Below are 16,732 nucleotides of genomic sequence, written 5' to 3'. Positions count from 1 at the left end.
AAATAAAAAATAATAATTGTTTATTAAAATCTTATTAAGATCTCTATAATTTATATAAAAATATAAATTACTATTTTTTTTAATATAAAAAGAATAAAGGCCCCTGCAGGATTTTTAAAAGATTAAATTTAATTTAATTTCAGATTTTTTTTAATATATTTTTATAAAATCTTGAGTTCAGCTTTTAATAAGAAGTATATAAATTTATAAAAAAATATTTTATTAAATTTAATATTAATAGCATGGTCCGCAGGGCCATAAAAAAAATTATTAAAAAAAATTTATAAAGAAAATATTTTAGAATTCTCAAAGTTCTACTGAGATTTTTTCTTAATTTATAAAAAATTTAAAAGACTTTTTTTCCAGGAATCAAATATCTTTATAAAATTTAATAATAATATATACTTTTATAAAGTTTTAGATTACTCTATCAAATTAGGTAGTAAGAAAGAGAAAGATAAATAATATATTAAATTATTATTATTAATTCTATATTAATAAATTAATATAGAGATCCTGAAGTATAATTATTAATAATAAAATTAAATTACTATATAAATAAAAATTTTAATTAATTTTTATATAATATTATTTAAAGATACAGGTACTCCCTTATAAATTAATAATAATAATAAGAATTTTTTATACTCTATAAATAGAAGTAGTAATTTAATTAATAATTTTAATTTTAAATACAGTGACTAGAGCATATTAAAAATTATAAATCTTAATAAATTAATAATTAATAATATTTATTCTAATATAACTATCTAGATCTACAAAGATTTTGAGACTATTTTAAATATAAATAAAAATATAAAAATAATAAATAATCCCTACTTTAAATAAAAAAAATAAAATTATAAAATTTATTCTAATTTCTTTATTTTTTTCTTAAAATCTAATAAATATTAATAAGTTCTAGCAGATTAAATCTTTCTATTTTTAATAAAATATCAGTTTGTAAGATACTATATATTATTATATATAAAATATTATAATTAATTATTATTTTTTTCAGTAGAATTCTTTTTATAATTTAATATATCTTCTTTAATTAATCAATTAAAATAACTTTAGAAGTATTTATATAATTTATAATTATTAGATTAATTATTATTTTACTTATATTTCTCTCTACTACTCTATAATTTATAATAATAAATAATAATAATTATTATTTTATTCTATTTCTCTGGTAGATGGGAAACATGTTTTTATATATAATAATTAAAATTAAATAAAAATTTAATAAAATAAAATAAAACTTTTTCTTTTTTAGTCTAGCAGGGAAAATATTACTCTAAGATATTAAAATATATATAAAACTCTTTTAAATCTTAATTATATTATTAATGAGCCTATTTAAATTAAATTATAATATTTAATTAAAAAGTAGTAATATTTTAAATTAAAATAAAAATCTAATTCTTGAATCTAAGCTATAATTTTTTAAAAAATTATTTTATTTCTAGACTCTTATTATTAATAAAACAGTATTATTTCTATTTATATATTAAATTTATATAACTAATAACAGCAGGAATCTTATATTCTTTTAATAAATATTTTTTAAAAATTTTCTAAAATATATATTTTAAATTAGTAATCTATTCTTGGTACTTCTGGAAATTAAAGTTTAAAATAAAATAAAAAATATTTTTAAATTTAATCTCTTCTTTATCTTTTTCTAATTCAGAAAAAAATTAATAATATCTAAATAATATTTTACCCGGGAAGTTATTTCTCTGGAAGTAGATTATTCTTTTCTATAAATTAATAGCCTGTTTTAATTAATAAATATAATTTTTTAATTATTAGATTTCCTTAATAGTAGAAACTATATTTAATAATAATTTAAAATTAATATAATTATTAAATACCTTTCTTTTTTTATTATCTTTAAGAAGTGGTATCTTTCTTAAATAATTAAAATAAAAAAGATCAGAATGTAATAGAATCTACTTATTAAAATAAAAAGCTTATTAATTAGATAAGAAATTAACTATAAAATATAATAAATCAATTTAATAATAATAAAGATAGTCTATATCTATGAAATAAACTGATTCTTAAAGAATCAGTAATTCTTTATAAAGGAATCAGTACTTTATAAATATCAGGGAGATATAGAACCCCTATTAATAATTTTACAACTCCCATAACCACTATAGTACGTCATTCTGATGCCCAAGGCCCCGATAGCTAGGTGGTTCTATCACAATTTTATATAGTAAAATATTTAAAAAAAATAGTATATTTTATTTATCTTCTCTTATTTTATATTAGATTAAATAAATTTTTAATATAAATAAAATCCAGAAAAGAGCAGTAAAATAATATTAAAAATATTTTAAAATTTCTTGGAACCCACAGAATCTCTATAATATATTTAATTTTATTTTAATTAATAATGATTTCTATTCAATTACTAGTTTATTATATATTAAATCAGTATTGAGAGTGTTATTTATTTAATTTTTATAAAAAAATTAATTAATATAATCTTTTCTAGAACCTGTAATAGTTAAAGTTTTATTTTATATTAAAATATAATAATAAAGAGTTAATAAGTTATATAAATAATATAATTAATTATTTATTAAAATTTATTTATATAAAAAAGCCAGTATCCTGAAAATAGAAATCTGTATAATAAAAAATTAACAGTAATTTAATTTAAACTTAGATAAAATTAGTTTTATTATTAGACTAAGTATATTATAATTTGTTTTTATTTATTATTTTATTATTACTTATTAATTACTATTATTATTAAATCATTGAAACTAGGTTTAAATCTTATTCTAATAAATTTTAAATATAGATTTATTTATTATAATAAATTATCTGATCCAGAAAGCTAGATATTCTGTAATAATATTATTTTTTAATTAGAGTAAAAGAATTTTAAATATTATTATTTAAATTTTTTAAGATTTTAACATTATGTTATAGTAGATTAAAGTTAATTTAAATTTAATAATTATTAAATTAGAATATATTTATTTTATAGTTTCTGTGAATAGGAGTTACAATTTTAATTAAATTTTAATAAAATTAAATATTATAATATTTTATAAATAAAGAATTAAGCTTATTATAAGCTGGTTAATTTAAATTTAGTAATAATATAAATATATTATTATATATATAGTATATCAAATTGTTACAGATCTAATTAATTAAAGAATTTTAAAAAATTTAGCTATATATATTAGCTAAATTTAAATAAAATTTAAATAAAAAATAATTTTAGTTTAAATATAAAATTTTTATATTATTAGCTTTGATTATAATAATATTAAATTAAAATTTAATTATTAATAATAATCTCCAGAAGTTTGAATATTTCCTTTAAATTTTTTTTAAAATTTAATTAAGTTTAAACTTAATATAAACTCTAATAATTTGGAAATTATATATAAATTAATTTTTATATTAATTTCTTATATAATAATACAGAGAGGGGACTATATTAAAAATTATATTATATAAAATATTATTATTAATTTCAAGCCAGTATTTATTCTTATTAATTTAAATTTAATAAAATTTAAGAAATAATATATACTCTGTTATATTATTAATTAAAAACTAATTTATTTTCAGTTTAATTAAAATTAATAAAGATATATTCCATCTTTCTAAAAAAAAGATAATTTTAATAATAAAATTAATTCTATAATCTGATTAATTTAAACTTAATTAAATTAATATAAAAACAGGAATTATACTATAATATTAATTAAACTTAAATGAATTTAATATTATAACAATATCTGGATTAATATATATCTAAATACTAGATATAATATAATTAATAAAAATTAAAATTATATTTAAATTTAACTGTAATAAAGTAGAAACCTAACTAGATTTAATTTATAATAAATTTTAAAATAATTATTTTTTAAATTCAGTATTAATTAGAACAGGATTTAAACTAATTTTATATTAGATTAAAGTATATATAAAAAACTTAGCTAAAATTAATATTAAATTTAAACTAGATTTTAATATAATATAATAGGTTTTGGCAGCTGAATATAATATATAATTATTTTTAATATTAATAATAAATACAGATAGCTCAGCAGAAATTAATATTAAATTTAAATTAAATTAAAATATAAAATAATTAGTTCTAGCAGCTGAATACAGTTTATAATTAATTTTTTTATTAATAGTATATTAAATACAAGTTAATAATTAGTTTAAACCTAACTGAAAGAGAGTATATTTATATATAAAATATTAAATTTATAAGAAATTATTTCTATAATAGTCAGGATTAATCTAAAATAATTTTAAATATTAATTAGTAGACTATTTCATTGCGGGTAGATTTAAATTTAAATGAAATTTTATTATAAGTAGATCTGATTATAATTTAAAAAATAACTTAGTTAATTTTAAATATAATTATAATTAAATTATTAACAGGATTATTTTTAATATATAATTTAATTTTATTAGTATTTAAACCTGTAGAATTATTTATCTTATAATTAGTTTAAATACTATTATAATTTTGTAGAGAATAAATGATAAAAAAAAAGAAAAAATATTTAATAAAAGTAAAAATAAAATCTAAATATAAAAAAAATACTACAGGGGACAAAAATAAAAAAAAAAATATTAAAAAAAAATATAAATAATAAAAAATAATAATAATAATATATATTATAATTTAATTTATAATTTTATTATTATAATAAGTTAAAATCTGCTCATAACTTCACTTATATATAAATTATTTTAATTATTATAATTACAGCTATAATAAGTTAATTAGACTATATATTATATATTTAAAAGGTGTGTATTATTTCTTTATTAAATTTAAATTATATTATATAGATTTAACTACTTGAAGCTATATAAAATTAGAATTTTATTATAATCAGAAGACTTATTTTCATATAAAAAGATAATTTATTATTAATAATAAATCTCTGATATTAACTTATCTTTTTATATAATAAAGATAGTTTAGTATTAGCCATAAAGATCCTGATACTAAGCTATCTTAATCATGTAATATAGCTTATCTAATGTCAGGATTCTTCTGACACCGGCGCACTAATTTCTGACCCTCTTGCAACTGAGACCCTCGGGATGATCGGCTGATCTTATCAGACCATCGATGATGCGGGGAATGTTTTTGCTCCGCCTTGCTTCGGCTTCGTTCCTTGCTTTCATCATCAACCCTCCCCTCTCCTCTCTATTCTTCCCTCCTCATCCTTTCTCCCTCCTATACAAGTCCACCACCATGACCATGAACCTCCGCCAAATAAACGCCCACAACCTCTCCACCTTCCGCCACCACTATGTCTCCGAGATCTCCGGCTCCCTCGGTGACCTGGGCACATTCCTCCCCATCGCCATAGCCCTAGCCGTCAACAACACCGTCTCCCTCTCCAGCACGTTAATCTTCTCCGGCCTCTTCAACATCCTCACCGGCGTCTTCTTCGGTATCCCCCTTCCCGTCCAACCCATGAAAGCCATCGCCGCCGTCGCCATCGCCCGCAGCTTCAGCAACGGCTCCATCGCCGCAGCCGGCCTCTTCGTCGCAGCCTTCATCCTCCTCTTCAGCATAACCGGACTCCTCACACGCTTCGCCAACGCCATCCCCATACCCATCATCAAAGGAATCCAAGTCGGCGCCGGCCTCTCCCTGATAATCGCCTCCTGCAACTCCCTCCTCAGCAACCTCTCCTGGCTCTCCCCCTCCTGGGCCGACAATCGACTCTGGGCCCTCGCCGCATTCTGCTTCCTCCTCTCCACCACCGTCTACCGCACTGTCCCCTACGCCCTCTTCGTCTTTCTTCTCGGCCTCCTCTTCGCCTTAATCCTCGCCTCCCTAGCCTCCGACCTCCCCTCCCTCTCGCTCTGGCACCCCTACACCGTCCTCCCCACACCCTCAGACTGGGCCTCAGGCATCTTCGACGCCGGAATCGGCCAAATCCCCCTAACAACACTCAACTCCATCGTCGCAGTCGTCCACCTCGCCCATGATCTCCTCCCCACCCACACCAACTCCTCCCACCTCAACGTTACCTCCATCGCCCTCAGCGTCTCCGCCATGAACCTCCTCGGCTGCTGGTTCGGCGCCATGCCCGTCTGCCATGGCTCCGGCGGCCTGGCGGCCCAGTACCGCTTCGGAGCGCGTTCCGGTGCCAGCATCATCTTCCTGGGTGTGTTCAAGCTCGTGATCGGCGTGTTCTTTGGTGAGTCGTTGGTCGGGTTGCTGAAAAGGTTTCCGACGGCTTTGCTGGGCGTTATGGTTATTGCGGCGGGGATGGAGTTGCTTAGTGTGGGCGAGAGCTTGAATACGACGGGAGCGAGGGATATAAGGAAGGCGGTTGCGGGTCAGGCCGGGTTGACCGGGGAGGATTTGGGCCCTATGTTGAGTGATTTTGAGAGGAAGAAAAGGTGGATGGTTATGATGGTTACGGTGGGACTGTTGGTCGGGTTTAAGAATGATGCTGTTGGGTTCTTGGGGGGCTTGTTGTGTCATTGGGCTTATGGCATTCCGGCCGCGGTGGAGTGGGGGGCGAGGAGGTGGAGAGAGGGGAGAGTGAGGTTGGAGTAGATGTAAATGTTATTTCAGAGAGGAGTGTGGTGAGGAGTGTATATATGTGAGTTCTGGGGTTGGGGTTTGGTTATAGGATATGATATTGATGATGTGTGATGAAGATATGTTATGATATGTGATTGCATTGCGTGCTGTTATTCTGTGTCTGCATTTGGAAGTGGTATCCTGCTGTGTACAGCTTTGTTTGAGCAAAGATGCTTTTATTTTCTATACTCTATATGATCAGTCTATCTCTATCTGTAGTCTATCTCTCTATACACTATATATGCAACAACTGTACAGTCATCCCCTGGGCCAGGGTACTGGCCCGAAAACTTCAACAAATCAACACACGCATCTGACACACTCATCTCATATGCACTTACAACCCCTCGCTCTCATGTCACACAACACACCACTGCACCAAGACAAGCAGAAAATCTATGGCTTCCCTCTACTCCGCCTTCTTCGAAGCCTTCGTCCGGAGCTTCATCAATGCAAACACCAACGCATACCCACTAATTGCAAAGATGACCGAGATTCCCGCGTCCCGCCATCCGTAAAAGTAGTGGTTGATATTTAGTGTGGTCAAGAAGTCACTTCCACGGCGGTATTCACACACCCTGCAAGTTGAAGTAGCATCCGGGTTGGTCAAATTGACACGCCAGCCCTGACCCGCGATGTAGTCCTTCAAGTATTCAGCGCAGGTGCCATTGGTAGGGTTGAACAGCGCAAACTCGTCCTCGTTACAGGTCACCTTGGCATCCCACATATCGAAGGTGAGCATTCCTGAGACGACATAGTTGAACGGGTTGAGGTAGTAGAGCCAGTATTTCCAGAACACGTTGAGTTGCGTGTATGGAACGAAGATGCCGCAGAAGAGCACCAAGACACTGATAATCATGGGGTTCACGAGTGCGGCAAATGTTGGGTTGGGTGCATATGCTGCAATAAACTGGCCAATACCCGTGTAGATGAACTCGTAGATGAGCATGATGAAGAAGGTGGCACCCGCCTTGTTGGAATCATGAGGCAGGCGTACGCAGTAGTACCAGCAAAGAAAATACAAGACTGCGCATACACAAAGGTACGGGAACTCGGATACAATCAGACCAATGACGAATGAGATCCATGAATACATCTTTGACTTCTTCTCTCGTGCATCGTAGATATCGCGTCTCTGGATGAACAATGGTTGGAGCTGATTGATAACACCTGGTGCAACGAAAACAAAGTTGAAAATAGTGAACATCTTCAACTGCAGGGCTGTCACGCTTGGACCGACCCTCCAAAATGAGAAACCGTTGAGCAGGGCGGAGATGATATGCAGGGAGAATTTATTGTTAACGTAGTTGGTATTTCGGAAAAGAGCCACGTTCATTCTGTGGGTAACGATCTTCGTCTGCTCCCAGAGCGGCATCGAGAACTCGCATCCATCGTCGTTAACACTGGAGGGCTTCGAGGCAGCCTCAGATATCAAGTGATCAAGCTCGGTGATCATCTGCTGATGTTCAGGCGACTCAAGCCAAACCTGGTGCCAGTCTTTGTCCTTGACGCTCTCGATGCCTCCGGTGACCACATCGATCATGAATTCGGCTGGGTTGGCCTCAACGGGGCATTGTGCACCATATTTGCCGAAATAATGTTTGATTGTCTGCCCATTATCGCCGATATCGCCAAAATACACAGTTTTGCCGCCGCGTGCGAGCAGCAAAAGAGTATCGAACTGCGCAAATAACTGGGCAGAAGGTTGATGAATAGTCACCAAAACAGCCTGTCCAACATCGGCTAACTTGCGAAGAAACCGCACTGTATTATAAGCAGACTGTCCATCCAACCCAGAGGTAGGCTCATCCAAGAAAATCAAGATGCTCGGTTTGGATACAAGCTCCACACCAATAGTCACTCGTTTTCTTTGTTCCACACTAAGGCCATTGCCAACTGTGCCAATAAGAGTGTCTGCCAGATCATGAAGCTCAAGCAGGTCAATGATGGTATCAACATACTTGAGTTTCTCTTCTCTAGGGGTTGTCCGGGGTTGGCGCAACAATGCAGAGAATTCTAGAGCTTCCCGAACCGTAGCGAACGGTTCGTGAACATCCAACTGCTCGCAGTATCCAGCCATTCTTTGAAAGGACACAGGTAACGGCCGGCCGTCAACCATGATAGACCCAGTAATGGTGCCCTCCGTCTTTCGCTGTGCAAGAACATCAAGTAAGGTTGTCTTGCCCGCTCCTGAAGAGCCCATAAGCGCCCCAAGCATACCTGGCTTGACCCAGCCGTGGATATTATCCAACAAGACCCGGTCGCCGGAAGGTGTTTTGACAGTGTATTTGAGGTTCTTCCAGGTAAAGACGGCAGTATTGCGGGAAAGGTTGCCATCCACCTCCGCAGTCGTGTCGCTAGTGGCAGCTTTAGTTTGCTCCTTTTCCTTAATCTGAGACTCCTCGTCAATGCTTTTCTGGTGCTGCTTCAAGTTTTCACGGGGGATCAACAATGAAGCACTTCCCCCGGCACCGGCTTTCCAATATGTGGTGCAAATAATCGTGAGCACGGCGAAGAAGCCCCACCACGCCCATACGACCCCGAAATTCCTCCAGAGCTGCGAATGCTTGTAATGGAGCGAGGAGAGATACTGGTCACCGGTCACGTAGTCTGCACCAGGCAAAGCACCGCCTACTCCAGTACAAGCTTTGTTGGCAGAGTCAACATCCTCATATCCGGGGCCGGTAGGGACAATATTCTTTCCGACACAAGGGATAACCTGACCGTGAAACTCATTCGACAGCGCTGCTTGGAAGGCATAAGCCATTGGGTTGGTGTAGTAGAGCTCGAGGAACCAATTTTTGACCTTTGGTTTAGGGATCATATAGCCAGCATACATGACGATTCCTTTGATAGCGGTTCCCGAAATCTTCGAAGCGGCTTCGAAGGTACTGAAGGCTGCACCAATGCATCGAAATAGTGCTGTAACACACTAAGTAATGTTAGTTGAGAGCTATAACTGGGCATGGAATGGCTCACTAAGGTCGTAGTGAACAGGATGATCCAAAAGGTGAAAAATGCGGCTGCTGTTGCTTTGAGCCCGACCATCCAATATAATACGACTGAGAAGATCGTGCATTGGAAGAGTAGCACCGGAAAGTCAGCTGTTATCTGCGCCAAGCAGAAGGCAGCCGGATGGTAGAAAGCAAATCCCTTATGCTTGATGAGCACAGGGCGCCCTTTAAAGGACTCGGTAACCTCGGACATAGCGACGATCGTGTTGTACAACAGGGAGAAAAAGACTGCTCCACCTTTTGTGAAGAGTCCGGCAGATGTCTGGGGAGCGTTATAAAAGCAGGATCCGGCAATTAAGGCCATAACCAGAGACAAAATCTGTTTGATCAAGAATGTGGATTTCTCCCCCCACAGAATCTGATACTGGCGCCGCGTACATGCGAGAACCTGGGTCCCAAATCCAGTGGTGAACGGACTCTTCTGTGGTTGGTGCGTGGTTTTTTCGAAGGCAACGGACTCCTTGAATGCCTCCGTCCGCTCCCTAGCAACTGCGCTTGTGGGATAGTCGTATTCTGCTGTCATGTGGCTGTAAATAGCTGACGCCTTATACTCTGCCATGATAGCATCGGCATTCCGCGGAAACCTGTTTTCATACCCAGGCCTTATCCTTCGCTCAGTAGGCACGGTCACACCTGTTAGGAAGTCACCTAGCAAAAGGTAGATGTTAGTCAAGATTCCGTAGTGGGGGATGATTTGAGACGACTAACCAACATTGGCACCGTCGGTATAGACAAACCCCAGGTTCTCCATGAAAGGTTTTGCTGCAGATGCAGGGCCATAGAAGATCTGCTTCCCCTCGTCCAGAACCAAGGCCTTATCAAAGAGGTTGTAGATTCCATTCCCCGCTTGATACAGGGTCACAATGGTTGAGAGTCCGAGAACGTTAGTCATCGCTCGCAAAGCCTTAGCCCACTCCAATGCAGTACTGGCATCGAGACCGCGGGTACTGTTGTCCCAGCAAAAGACAGATCCCCTTGTTGCCAGGCATTCAATGATAGATACTCGCTTTCGTTCTCCTCCTGATACGCCCCGCACAAACTCGTTCCCCACCTTCGTGTCGGCGGTATGTGAGATCCCCATAGATTCCATGAGGAACTGCTTTGTCTCAGCAGTATACTCGCTCACAGATGCGGTACCATCAGGAAGATGAGATGGAACTTTGAGCCGAGTAGCAAAGTCCATTGTTTGACCAACGGTCAACCGGGGGTAGAATAGCTCTTCTTCCGTATTCATCACAATATGGCTCCGATATTGAGCTGCTTCTTCATGGGACATATTTCCAAAGCTCACGTCGCCCTTGATGGTATGGTAGCCATGGCGGCGATTGGAGAGTAAATTGAGAAGAGTGGTACACCCTGAACCCGGGCGTCCCAAGACTAGGAGCATCTCCCCTGGCTTGACACAGCCGTGACTTTCCGCCAATATAGATTTCAGGGGTGGTTTCCGGGTGAAGTCACGGATTCTTTGAGGTACATTGAACTGGGAGAATAGGTTCTCATTGACTGCTGCCTCCGCTGCAAGGACATCCACGCCGAGGTTCTTCCAGGTCACACCTAGCTCTCGCTTTTTGAATCCTGCCGCAGCCTCACGTTCCTGGCTCCGAATGACCTGCGGGGTCATGCTCCATTCCGCGTCTTTCCCAGGAGGGGAGGTGGTGTTCGCATGGGGTACTGTCAGGGTTTCTGAACTTGGAGCTTCTCGAACATCTATATGGGGAACATTCAGTGTGTCGAGACTCTTTCGTTCTGGAACTGGTAAGTCGGAAGACTTTTCGTCTTCCGGGAACTCATGAGAATTCATGACAGCTGAATTAATAGCCGGACAAAATTGATAATACACGAGATATTGCTTTTCTGCAGTTCACGAGAACGGAAGCATCTTATATACATTTATCGAGCCCCTAGGGGTCTCCAAAATGATGAAGGGCCTCTAGTAATACCTCAATCGAATTGGGTGAGCCGAGTACCCGTGAGTGGAGTACTTACAGATGAGAAACATTATGTGCACCGTGCACCTGCCATCTACTATCTATGAGGTTCCGGATCTGGTTCAATCGTCAGGGCGGATGATCGGCTTCTATCGTCTTCCCAAAACGGCAATATAATGCAATGGCCTCGGTTGTTTGCGCCATAGCTGTTTCACAGTAGATGAAATGTCCACGACAAATCCACGATAGCTCGGTGGGTCGGCTTTCTAGAATACCTCGGGAAGATCATCATTGTTCTCGCTTTTCTTTTCGATGCCGTAGAGATAACCATATTCCAAGTAGCAATGTTTGGCTGCAGCAAACTGCGGGTGGCGAGGATGAAGCGTCCTCCGTCAAACAGTTGCGCTGGGGTATGTTAGTCGAATGACCGGATGTCACGCCCAATCAATATTTCAGCAGACGCGTAGCGCTTGAAACTCTTCAGGCATTGCGTTGAGGGGGCGGCATGCCGACCAGATCTGGCGGCATAGATAACCGACAGTCTCCCTTTTTGAGCGTTGCCGACCTATCCGGGTATCCAGACAATCCACATTGCTGAGGTTGTCCAGACCATCGCTAGTCTTGGCTAACCCACAAGAGCCCTGTTTAACGAAGCAATGTCACTATCTGTCTGCATAAGTGATCCTATGCCACTTATATCCCGCAACGGTATCTGGTTGGCAAGGAGGTCATCGAATTAGGTATGAATTCGGGCTTCAAGTGGCGCTGCTTACTTACTATCGGAAGAGGACGAGTGGCTTGGCTTCAGGAGCGGAAAAGACCGGAATTGAAATCCGCGAAAAATGCCGGACGGTGAAAGGGGTGGATAAATCGATTCGAACGAGGAAGATGTCGCTGGCTAAGTTGGGGGTGAAGTGAGAAAAGCAGAAGTTCTGCCTGCTCGACTTGGCGGGTTGGAGCCTCAGGTTCTCCATTCACACTCCTTCGCTCTTTCTTCCACCACAATAACTTACTGTGCCAATTCAAGGCTCATCGTCCTCATATCTTTCTGATAACTCGTCCAGTTTCAGGTAAGGCTCCCTGGTGCATACCTATTTCAGACTATTGATGAGCATTTAGCAGTTGACACAGGAGAATATCTAGCAGATAGAAGACATACAGTATGCAGCACAGCATAGAATCAAAGCGAGCTCGTGAGCGTGCTTCCCACGGGATACGCCAAAATACTCATCTATGGTGTCGACACCAGTATTTCCCAGGATCAGGTGGGCTCAGTGAACTGAATCGGCATTCCGTGTCATTGACTCGTCAGAACGCGTCGAGCGTAAACTAGTATGCACACTCAGCGATCCCCTCCTTATATACGTTAGACATTGACAGGTGAAAGGATGGAACAAGGACAGATCGAAGAGACGAAGACAGGTCTTATTCTATTATCAGATACCACTTTAATTTGATTTGACAAGTTTGCCATATCGCCATACATGCGTGATATTCTTCGGATCAGAGACCACTGTTATATTTTCTAGTGGGTTTGCTGTCAGTGCGATGATATCTGCGTCAAATCCCTCCCTCAGCTGGCCACTCTTGGGCGCCTGGTCACCGAGTGTTAACGGCCCATTGGCTGTGGCAGCTTCAACTGCAGCCAGCGGTGTCATGCCTGCCGCAACCGCGTACACCAGTTCTCCACCATTGCGCCCATATCCCAATGCGGGATTATCCGAGCTGATGAATTGATCTGTACCAAGAGCAATAGGCACGCCACGTTTGACTGCTAGCTGATACGCCCTCTTATGCGTATCAGCTACCTCGAGCAATTTTTGGTATGAGCCGGGCGTGAAGAGATCACGCATAGCAAGTCCGCTTTCGATAACACTGCGTGTTGCCACCAACATAGCGCCCTTCTCTAGCATCAAGTCGATAGCCTCTTCATCCAGATAGCTGCCGTGCTCAATCGTGCGGCAACCCGCACGGAGAGCATTCATGATGCCTGCCTTGCCGTGACAATGAGCGGCCACAACGCGTCTTGCCCGCGCCGCCTCGTCAACAATAGCTTTAAGTTCTTCGAACGAGAATTCTTGATGCTGCGGGTCGTCGATAGCGCTCACTACGCCACCACTGGCGCAGACTTTGATGACGCGTGCCCCGTGCCGCAGCTGCTTTCGTACGGCCTGCAGACACTCAGGCACACCGTCTGCGATTGTCAAAGGCAAGCCATGCGTACATAGGTCACGCAAGCCCTCAAGATTCACACCGTGTACGTCTCCATGGCCTGCGGTCATGCTGATGGCGCTGTGCGCACCGTAGATGGTTGGCCCTGGAATGCGGCCCTCGTCGATGACTTTGGCCAGCTCGCAACCGTATCCTCCAACTTCGCGGACTGATGTGAATCCCGCCATAATAGTTGCATATAAGTCAGGCACACTTCGTGCCCCTGCCAATGCTTGTGGCGTATTCACAATCGAATCCATGTTCGCCGCCGTTGCGCCTAAGAAATGAATGTGGCAATCCCACATGCCTGGCATGGCAACGGGGACATTTGTGGTAACAGCATCCTGATACTCGACTGGTACTTCATGCTGCGGGCCAGAATAGAGGATTGTTTTGGATTTCCAGACCACAGCTCCGCGAGGAATTGGTGCCCCCCTTCCTGGAATTAGGATACCCGCGTTGATGCGGTAGAGAGTGCTGTCTGTCAGAGGTCGATGCATAATTAAAGGAGTAAGTATGAGTTCAACGCAGTTCTGATCACAGTTCTGACACTGACAAGGATGTGATCCTAGTCCAGCTAGGAAAGCAGCATATATTAACTGAATGCAAGGTGCCGAGGCTATGTGCTAATTTGACATCGTGTGTCCACTCGAAGTTGGCTGATTTGTCGATAGCGACCACATAAGACGCGAAGCCAGGCACTCGCTCGTGTGATGGCCGACAATCTGGCGAGGCCCCTTTGGGGTTGCAATCTACCAGATCAGTAGGTCGAAGCGAGGATGTTCCGTGCCTATTCTGGCTTAGTTGAGCATACAAGCCATGACCGTAATAAACCGGCGTGAGCCTAAGCATGCCGCTAGTCGGAATGGTAACACATCGGCGGGCCCAAGCCTCGGCAGCGGCGTCACGCCAGTAGCCCTAACGGCGCAGCGCCAGATGGTACCGTCAATTAAACCCGGGTCGAGACCGTACTGCATATGATAGTATATTGTCCTGAACGGAGGTTAAAGAGCTTCTCTGTCCTTCCTTTGCTACTCGCATCGTCCTAGCAAGGATTCTGTCTACTCAGAACAACCATCCGACATGTCCGCCTCGGACAGTACCAACTCCTCTTCTCCAACGGAGGACGAGAAGAGCTTTGCTAAGGGCCCCAGTGAGACTATCCAACATCTTTCAGAGAGGGAGGAGAAGGCCATCATTCGCCGCATTGATTTTTGCCTTCTTCCATTGATGTTTTTTTCATACTTGCTGCAGTATCTTGACAAGACCACCTTGTCGTATGCATCGATCCTGGGCCTTCTGAGTGGCACGGTATGCTCCGATCCCGTGTGCTCCTCAGCTTCAGCTTTACCTGACATTATATCAGCACATGACCACAGCTCTTTACTCATGGACCTCGAGTGCCTTTTATTTCGGTTACCTAGTCGCATCCTACCCTGTATCCCTGGGTTTTCTAAAATTTCCGCTCGGCAAATACCTTTCTACTATGATGTACGGTAGTACCCTTTCAACCCATATAACAATATACTAACGGGCCAGGATTCTATGGGCTATCGTCTTGACATGCCACGCAGCAGCTTCCAACTTTGCAGGGATGACCGTCCTACGTGTACTTTTGGGAGTCTTTGAAAGCGCCATAAGCCCCGGGTTCACCTTGGTCGTGAGTATGTGGTATACGCCATCAGAGCACGCTCTGCGCAGCTGCATCTGGTTCGCAGGCAACGGCGTTGCTGCAATCTTCGGAGGCGTTCTCGCCTACGCCATCGGTCACATTGAAGACAGATTGGGGCCGTGGCAATGGCTCTTCATCATTTTTGGACTGATCACCCTGGTATGGTCGATATTCCTGTTCTTCGTCCTGCCCGACTCCCCACGTAACGCCAGGTTCCTCCAACCGAATCAGCGCGAGCCCGCCTACCTTCGCGCGCAAGCATGTCAGAAGAGCTACCAGAGCCGCGAATGGAAGAAAGATCAGTTTATTGAAGCATGGCTTGACCCGAAAACATGGTTCTTGTTCGTCTACAATTTCATGGTCTCCCTACCGAATGGAGGCATAACAAACGTGAGTTTTTTCAGCCATCTGAACCATATGAACGAAAGAAACATGCACTAAACCAGTGGGCAGTTCTCTAGCCTGGTTATCGAATCTTTCGGCTTCGATACCTTCAACACTCTCCTGTACAGCATCCCCATGGCTGCTGTGGCTCTCGTCTTTCTGCTTGTTAGTGCATTCACGTGCAATCGCTTCCGTGGTATCCGCTGCTACTGGATGATTATTACTCTTCTGGTCAGCCTCATCGGTATTCTCCTCATGCGACAGCTCCCTACCGAGAAGAAATGGGGTCGGTTGGTAGGGGTCTGGCTCGTCAGTGTCTTTGGTGCCGGATGGCCTCTTAGTCTTAGTCTGGTCTCAAGCAACTTTGCCGGATTCACCAAGAAAAGTACCGTGACAGCTATACTTTTCATTGGGTACTGCGTGGGAAATATTGCCGGCCCGCAATTATTCAAGACCAACGAAGCGCCAAAGTACTTGGTAAGAGCCCTCTCTTCTATTTCACTCAGTCTTCCCTTGTCTGCTGTTATTGAGGTACTGACGGTACGTGTAGACAGCGTTCGCCGCTATTCTGGCCTGCTTCTGCATTGCTGTCGCGGATGTCATTGCTCTGCGAGTATACATGATGTGGGAGAATGAGCGAAGGAATCGCAAGCAGGGCCGGACCATTGAGCCCGAGTCACCAAAGATGGAGGATGCTGTCCAGGCGTATTCGGGCCACAACGAGTCAGGCGATATTACAGATTGGCAGAACGAAAATTATCGGTACTGTTTGTAGAAGAGGATAGAAGCAGGTGCAGGAGAATAAGTGTGCAGTAGGGTTGAAAAAGTGAAGAAAATTGATACTGCTTAATTCTGGAAACGATGCTTGGGGTATACAGCTGGAAATCATGTGCACGTG

The 16,732-nt window shown here is 39.8% G+C and overlaps 4 protein-coding genes across 4 annotated transcripts; 2 read left to right on the top strand and 2 right to left on the bottom strand.

The window, feature by feature from the left end:
- Positions 1 to 5,275: 5,275 nt before the first annotated feature.
- On the top strand, positions 5,276 to 6,598 carry AKAW2_41040A (putative sulfate/molybdate transporter; the record flags this gene model as incomplete). The annotated part of the gene is made up of 1 exon (XM_041689436.1): positions 5,276 to 6,598. One exon carries the CDS (start codon positions 5,276 to 5,278, stop codon positions 6,596 to 6,598), a length of 1,323 nt encoding a protein of 440 aa, XP_041543120.1.
- Positions 6,599 to 7,034: 436 nt separating this feature from the next.
- AKAW2_41039S (uncharacterized protein) lies at positions 7,035 to 11,440 on the bottom strand (the record flags this gene model as incomplete). The annotated part of the gene is made up of 3 exons (XM_041689433.1): positions 7,035 to 9,557; positions 9,605 to 10,287; positions 10,348 to 11,440. 3 exons carry the CDS (start codon positions 11,438 to 11,440, stop codon positions 7,035 to 7,037), a joined length of 4,299 nt encoding a protein of 1,432 aa, XP_041543119.1.
- A 1,575-nt stretch (positions 11,441 to 13,015) lies between these two features.
- AKAW2_41038S (metal-dependent hydrolase family protein) lies at positions 13,016 to 14,278 on the bottom strand (the record flags this gene model as incomplete). The annotated part of the gene is made up of 1 exon (XM_041689432.1): positions 13,016 to 14,278. The coding sequence occupies one exon, from the start codon at positions 14,276 to 14,278 to the stop codon at positions 13,016 to 13,018; it is 1,263 nt and encodes a 420-aa protein (XP_041543118.1).
- Positions 14,279 to 14,861: 583 nt separating this feature from the next.
- On the top strand, positions 14,862 to 16,609 carry AKAW2_41037A (uncharacterized protein; the record flags this gene model as incomplete). Its single annotated transcript, XM_041689431.1, has 5 exons — positions 14,862 to 15,089; positions 15,145 to 15,269; positions 15,318 to 15,840; positions 15,904 to 16,311; positions 16,385 to 16,609. 5 exons carry the CDS (start codon positions 14,862 to 14,864, stop codon positions 16,607 to 16,609), a joined length of 1,509 nt encoding a protein of 502 aa, XP_041543117.1.
- Positions 16,610 to 16,732: the final 123 nt, after the last annotated feature.

Source organism: Aspergillus luchuensis, chromosome 4 (assembly GCF_016861625.1).
Source record: "Aspergillus luchuensis IFO 4308 DNA, chromosome 4, nearly complete sequence".
Taxonomy (NCBI): domain Eukaryota; kingdom Fungi; phylum Ascomycota; class Eurotiomycetes; order Eurotiales; family Aspergillaceae; genus Aspergillus; species Aspergillus luchuensis.
Note: the sequence above shows the minus strand (reverse complement) of the source record. Positions and strands in the feature narration are given on the sequence as shown.